Here is a 7,670-nt window from a genome sequence, read left to right as displayed (position 1 = left end):
CCAACCCGAGCCCTCGGGGCTCCAAACCAAATATGCACCCTAGTCTTAAAACATCATACGAACTTGCTCCCGCGATCAAATCGCCAACACAACACTTAGAACTACGAATCGAGCACCAAACCAAAGGAAATTTTCAAGAAAATTTTAAACTTATATTTTCGCAACCGTCCGTCCGAATCACGTCAAATCAACTTCATTTCTCACCAAATTTGGCAAACAAGTCATAAATATTATAGTGGACCTATACCGAGCTCCAGAACTAAAATACGGACCCGGTGTCAATAAATCTGATATCAGTAAATTCTTAAAAATCATTAAGCTTTCAAGCTTTTAAATTTTTATCAAAATTCCATATCTTGGGTTAGGGACCTCGAAATTCGATTCTGGGCATACGCCCAAGTCCCAAATTACGATACGGACCTACCAGAATTGTCAAAATACTGATCCGAGTCCGTTTGCTCAAAATGTTGACCAAAGTCAACTCAGTTGAGTTTTAAAGCTTTATTTCACATTTTAATCCATTTTTCACACAAAAAATTTTCGGAATATTTTACGGACTGCGCATGCAAGTCGAGGAATGATAAATAGTACTTTTTGAGGTTTTAGAATACAGAATTAATTATTAAATTTAAATATGACATTTTGGGTCATAACATTTTCATATGTTAGCAAATTAATTTACTTTTTGATGGTCTCTGAATTATGCATTGTATGTATTGACTTCTCACTTACGTGGCTGGAGTTTGAGTTTTATGATTAATTCTTATAAATCTCGATTATCCTTAATATATCAATAGTAGTTCAATTCAGTATATCAATTATGAGCACATGTTTATAATAAAATTTATATTACCTCAATTATGAGTAAAAATTGGCAATTTTAAAAATATAAGGCCAATACTTCTTCTTCAAGAGCTCATATACGTAAATAAAAAAATAAAATAAAAAATAGTACAAAAACAAATAGAATTTCTGACGATAAAAACTAATTTTTCCAACAACGTACCTTAAAGATTCCAAACAAGGCTCTACAGATCGATTTTTTGGATTTAGAAATAGATAGTTAAACTTGTTCTTTTACGGTTAATTGAAATGTATAAATAGGAGTAAATCAAATAAAAGTACTATTATGTAGCCAAAATGTAAAAAGTTAGGTCATCGATGGGCCCGAGACAAAAAGGTTTGCGCACTTAAATATGCTGAAGGAGCACCACATAACATGAACGAACTGCATTCTCTAAAGGGAAAAGGGTCAAATATACTCGTATACTTTCGTATATTGTCTACATTTAACCTTCGTTATACTATCCCGTCAAATTTACCCCTACTGTTATACTATCCGGTCAAATTTATCCCTACCATCAGCAAACTTTTAAAAATTACCCCTTGATCTGTTGAGTAATCTAAAATCTCCTATTTTCCTTTTTATTTAAATCACTTGTTGTTCTTCTTGTTCCACTATTTTCAGAAATTACTATTAATGTAAATGCTAAAGGTACTAGACCATAAATTATTCATGAATATTTTTAATTACCAATGCACCCACTTCTCTTCTTGTGATAATGAGTTTGGAATTGGTTTAAATTTTATTTATTTTTCAACTTATATACACCGTAGAATTCAGTGGGTCTATTTATTGCCTATTATATGCAGCTGATCATCATGTATGTACATGTATATTCGAATATATTTTATTATTGTCAAGTTAGTATAGAGTTCGATAGACTAACTTAAGAGTGCACAATGCGTAGGCATTTGATTAAAGCAAAGTTGAATTCGACAATGTAAAATCTCCAAAGAACTTCAACTTCTATCACTAATACTTGCAAAGTCTCCATACCGTTGGTGTAATAAATTCATTAAAGTTGGAATGTTATAAATACTTTTAGAGTTTAGACAAGCTATCTAATTTAGATTCTTCAATTTACTATATTTTATTTACTAACCGTTGTATTATTTAAATATTTCTTTCTCTTATTTTTTTTTTCAATTAAGAAAGTAGGTAAATACCAATTATTTTAAAAATAGTGAATCAAAAAGAAGAATAAGTGACTTAATTAAAATAATTTGGGATATTCTGAATCATTTGAAGGACTGAAGGATAATTTTAAAAAGTTTACTGATTGTAGGGGTTAATTTGGTCAAATAATATAACGATATGGGTAAATTTGACCGAATAATATAACAGAAGTTAAATATAAACAATATCCGAGAATGAAGGTGTATATTTGGCCCTTTTCTCTTCCCTAAATACCCCCACTAAGCAGCATGACCAAAAGGAGATGAACTCCAAATAACAAGGGTGGGTCCCGCAGGGATATGTTGTGTTTTGGAAAAAATTGTGGTCACAACATCAAGAAGGTTAAATGGTCAAACAATATAAGTATCACTTTTCAAAGGAGCTACAGTAACTCCTTTTGTGAGCCAATAAAAAAAATCGATTTATTTGGCTGTAATTACCAAGATACCCTGCCTGACCCATATCGCAACTGAATGCACCTCAATCTTCAACCGGAGGCAGCTCAAATTTCCCCTAGTGCGACCATAATTGAATCAATGCTCGAAGAATTAATTTAAATAACTGTTCATCCAGCCGCTTAAACTAAAAATAAATGACATAAAACAATATATAACCGTATGTAATCGATATATAATTTATGTATATTGAGTAGGAAAAGTAATCAGAAAATCCGACGTAAAGACCCTTCCAACTTTTGAGGGGGGAGTCAACAACTAAAAGCCCAAACATACAAGGCTCATAGAGATAGAATTGGAGCGAGGCGAGGAATTCAATTTGCAAATGATCACGAGATTCACAAAATGCAATTATAGATAACTCAAGGTCACTTTCACAAATTGGCGCTCTATATTCTTCGGGCTTGAAAATTTACAATTGAGTTCAAAATCATGGTTGATTACACTTATTTTTGGGTCAAAAGTATTTTTTTTTCAAAAATTGAGGCATTTGACCAAGCTTTTAGAAAAAAAAAGTGCTTTTAAAGAGAAGCAGAAGCAGTTTCTGAGAAGCAGAAAAAAAATAGTTTTTCTCCAAAAGCACTTTTTGATAAGCAATTTTGAGAAAAATATACTTAGAAACAGTTTTTAAAAGTTTAACCAAACACTAATTACTGCTCAAAAGTGTTTTTCAAATTAATTAGTCAAATAGAAACTGCTTATGACAAAAAACACTTTTTTGAAAAGTACTTTTGAGAAAAATACTTATCAAAATAAGCTGATTTTAGAAGCTGGGCAAAACAGGCTATAAGTCAATATTTTTTTTCCTTTTTATTGAAACCTACAATTCTCTTAACTGAGCAGGAAATATAGTGATTATTAAGTGTGATACTATATTTCCTCTAGATCCGCCCGTGGGAGCAAGGTATTATTTAACAAGAAATCTAATAATCCCTAAAAAGATAAAACTATGTATAATACTCCTATATAGCAGTTCCTAGTTATTTTTAATAATTTTATCCTGTTACCGAAGAAAAGGGATATTTAATATATATAGTAGTTATATGTACATAAAAATTGTTAGCAACGTGCGTAGTGATTGACTTGTCCATTTTCAGTTTTCTGATTATTAAATGCACGATCCAAAATTAAACACACCTGTAATGGACACCTCTAGCTACTTTATTACTGACAGAAGAGGAAATAAAAGCATATTGTTATCTTTCAAAGTTGAAGGAAAAAGGTGGGAGAGGGGCATAATGGATTACTATACACTTGTGTTGGGATCAATTTTTGCCTTGAGTTTTCTTTATATTCTCGCCAAAATACTCAGAAAAGCCAGCAAAAAACTTCCACCAGGGCCAAAACCATGGCCGATTATAGGAAACCTTCACTTATTAGGTCAAAAACCTCATATATCACTAGCCAATCTTGCAAAAATCTATGGTCCAATTATGAGTTTAAAACTTGGCCAAATTACTACAATTGTCATTTCTTCTTCAACCATGGCAAAACAAGTCCTTAAAAATCAAGATCAAGTATTTTCCACTAGATTTATTCCTAATGCCCTAAAAGCACATAACCATTACAAATTTTCTGTGGCATGGCTTCCTGTTTGTCCTCAATGGCGAACGCTTCGACGAATCTTGAACACCAACCTCCTCTCTGCTAATAGGCTTGATTCAAATCAACATCTAAGATCTCAAAAGCTGAAAGAATTGCTTGCTTATTGTGTAAAATGTAGTCAAGAAGATGAAGTTGTGGATATAGGTCAAGTTGCTTTCAAGACTAATCTCAATTTGTTGTCAAACACCCTTTTCTCTAAGGACTTGGCTGACCCCTTTTCGGATTCAAAGGTAATGCTGATCAATAACTTGTAACAACCCGACACCATGTTTTGACCAGGGTCAAAAAATTACATTGTGTATATAGGTAAAATATTAGGTTTTAGAGGTATATAACACATATTGAACGTCCTTTATCAGGAAAGTTTTTTTCACTTCATTTCTGGCTTCGCCACCTGGGTGCATTAACTATGTTTTTTGGATTTATAGGTTGAGCTGAAGGATGTGATTTGGGGCATTATGGTTGAGATTGGGAAGCCTAATCTAGTAGATTTTTTCCCTATACTTGAAAAGATTGATCCTCAAGGTATAAGGCGTCGTGCAACATTTTATTTTGGTAAATTAATTAAGCTTTTTGATGGTTTGATCAACGAGAGATTATGGGAAAAGAGTAGATTTAGCAGTGTAAAGACTGATGTTTTGGAAGATTTTCTCAATATCACCGAAGAAAACCCTCATGAGATCAATCATAATCACATCAAGTCTATGTTCCTGGTTCGTTCTCTTCTCCTTTATTAAGTATAATATATGTATAATATGTGTATAATCATATATTATTTATGTATACGGATTAAAAAAATCAGACTATTTGTGTATACATCTCCTGATAGAACTATTTTACATTTTAGAGGTTTTAAATTATGATATTTAACAAGTTATTATTATTTTTCCCTTCGGTCTAGGTCTCCAAATCCCATAAAAGAAGAAGAAATAAACGAATAAAATGAATCAAAACATATGCACGTGACTCTCGGCTAGTAAAATATATTTAATCGACCCTATATATCCTCTAATTTAGAGATTAGAAAACAATCGGGCTTATTACATATTTGAACAGTTGGATTGACTATGATCTTGATGTGTTTATCCGTTTTGACATTAATTTACCATGTATAGGTAGAGGAAAAGCCATAATTTGAAGTTTATGAGTTCAAAATTCTATCATTTTTAAGTTACTGGATTCTATATTAATAATTTTTACATATTAAATAAATATCTTAAAATAAATATAGAGGTTCGAGACCTATTTGGTGCGGGAACTAATTTGAGGTACAAATGTTACAGGACCTATTTGGTGCGGGAACTGATACAACCACAAGCACATTAGAATGGGCAATGGCAGAAATAATTAGACAACCAGAAATAATGAAAAAAGCACAAGCTGAGCTTGCAGAAGTCATTGGAAAAGGAAAAATAGTAGAAGAAGCTGATGTTTCCCAACTTCCTTACTTGCAATGCGTTATCAAAGAAACCTTAAGAATGCACCCACCCGTTCCGTTCTTAGTCCCGCGTAAAGTAGAGCAGGATGTTGAATTGTATGACTATATCATCCCGAAGGGGTCACAGGTACTAGTCAACGTGTGGGCAATTGGTCGAGATTCTACTTTTTGGGAGGATCCTTTAGTATTTAAACCTGAGAGGTTTTGGAGTTCGAATATGGATATGCGAGGGCAAGATTTTGAATTGATTCCGTTTGGTGCTGGTCGAAGAATATGCCCTGGCTTGCCATTGGCATTGAGAATGGTTCCGGTAATGTTTGGCTCGCTATTGAATTCCTTCAATTGGAAGCTTGAGGCAGGAATTGCACCAACGGATTTGGATATGGAGGGGAAGTTTGGTATCACCTTAGCCAAAGCCCATCCTTTGCGAGCTATCCCATCTCCGATTTAGAGTATCGCATTATATTATTACTTTGAATACAATATTTCTAGTGATTATTACAGTAAAATAAGAAGGTTATGATGATTAGAAGAGGAGATTGTTGTGCAACATCATTTTCCTCATAAATGTAGCAATGTTCAAATGTCAAAGACTTATGTACATACCAATAAGGGTTGTGGTGAAGTGGTAAGTACTCCTTCATTCTTAACCAGAGATCTCGGGTTCGACCCCTGGGTATGAAGTCGCCTTTATTAGAGAACGTTTTACCCCATAATATGAGACTTTCCGGTGCAAATTCGAATTTAGTCGAACTCCAATGTGCGTACCAGACACTAGGTGGGAAACCGAGAAAAAGACTTATATATGTACATTACATTCTTATATATGTTGGTTTTGTTTGAATTCTTGCCTAGTTCTCTTTCTCCCTTTTTTTTTCTTCACATAATAATGAAACACAAGAAGCTTTAGAAACTATACCAATTGAGTATCTTTGTAGAACATCTATGACTATACGTTATATATTTAAAATTGTAAATTAAAAAAGGAACAAAAAAGTCTTTGGTAGAATAGCGCGAATTCAGAATTTAAATTTTATAAGTTCCTACAATGATATCAAGTTAATATATGAATTTACAGTCAAATATTTATAGTTATTTAGTAAATTTCTTAACATATGCAGGGTTTTTGAAAAAAAAATATTGTGTTCATGTGAACTCTAAATTACAATGTAGATTCGCCTCTAATTAAATCTATATGCCTTTATAGTTATCCAATTTTTCGTGATCTCATTATTATAATATTTATATTCCTAACTTGCGTGTGAATTAATAATTCACCTATTTTTGTTACGGCAAATGTCCAAATATACCTCTGTACTTTCGAAAATGGTCTAAGAATACCCTCGTTATACTATTGGGTTATCTATACCCTGTAGTCATACTTTGGGTCCAAATATACCCCTCATTTAAACAGAGGGACACGTGTCATCGTCATATTGGCCAATTCTAAATATCTCCTAATTAATTAAAAAGACCTATTATCCATACCCGAAAAGCAATTTTCTAAAGCAATTTTTTTTTGTAAAAACTAGAAAAAACTGAATTTCTTTTACTAAAAACTGAAAAAAATGAAAACATTTTTTTTCCAGTTTATACAAAAAAAATTACTTTAAAATAAACTGAAAAATATTTTCTAAAACAATAGGAGTATTTTTGTAAAAACTGAAAAAAAAATTAAAAAATAATTTTCTAAAGTAATTAAAAACTGGAAAAAACTGAATTCTTTTTAACTAAAAACTGAAAAAAACTGAAATTTTTTTAACTAAAAATTGAAAAAAACAAAAAACAAAATATTTATTTTTTTAATTTTTACAAAAACATTGCTTTAGAAAATTGCTTTTCAGTTTTTGTTTTAGTTTTTACAAAACAAATTGCTTTAGAAATTATTTTACAATTTTTTTAAAGCATTGTTTTTGTAGAAACATAAAAAACAAATATTTTCTTTTTTTTCAGTTTTTATTTACAAAAAAATCAGTTTTTTCTAGTTTTTAATTGCTTTAGCAAATTGTTTTTCAGTTTTTTATTTCAGTTTTTACAAAAACATTGTTTTAGAAAATATTTCTCATTTTTTTTAAAGCAGTTTTTTTGTAAAAACTGGAAAAAAAAATATTTTCATTTTTTTTCCAGTTTTTAGTAAAAATAATTCAGTTTT

At 31.4% G+C, this 7,670-nt stretch overlaps 1 protein-coding gene across 1 annotated transcript; it reads left to right on the top strand.

Annotated features, from left to right (window-relative positions):
* Positions 1–3,638: 3,638 nt before the first annotated feature.
* LOC107764639 (geraniol 8-hydroxylase-like) lies at positions 3,639–6,362 on the top strand. The gene is made up of 3 exons (XM_075229202.1): positions 3,639–4,310; positions 4,509–4,793; positions 5,364–6,362. Exons 1-3 carry the CDS (start codon positions 3,714–3,716, stop codon positions 5,967–5,969), a joined length of 1,488 nt encoding a protein of 495 aa, XP_075085303.1. The 5' UTR covers positions 3,639–3,713; the 3' UTR covers positions 5,970–6,362.
* The last annotated feature ends 1,308 nt before the right edge of the window (positions 6,363–7,670 follow it).

Source organism: Nicotiana tabacum, chromosome 14 (assembly GCF_000715075.1).
Source record: "Nicotiana tabacum cultivar K326 chromosome 14, ASM71507v2, whole genome shotgun sequence".
Lineage (NCBI taxonomy): Eukaryota > Viridiplantae > Streptophyta > Magnoliopsida > Solanales > Solanaceae > Nicotiana > Nicotiana tabacum.
The sequence above is the reverse complement of the archived record's forward strand: the minus strand, read 5'-3'. Positions and strand labels throughout refer to the sequence as shown.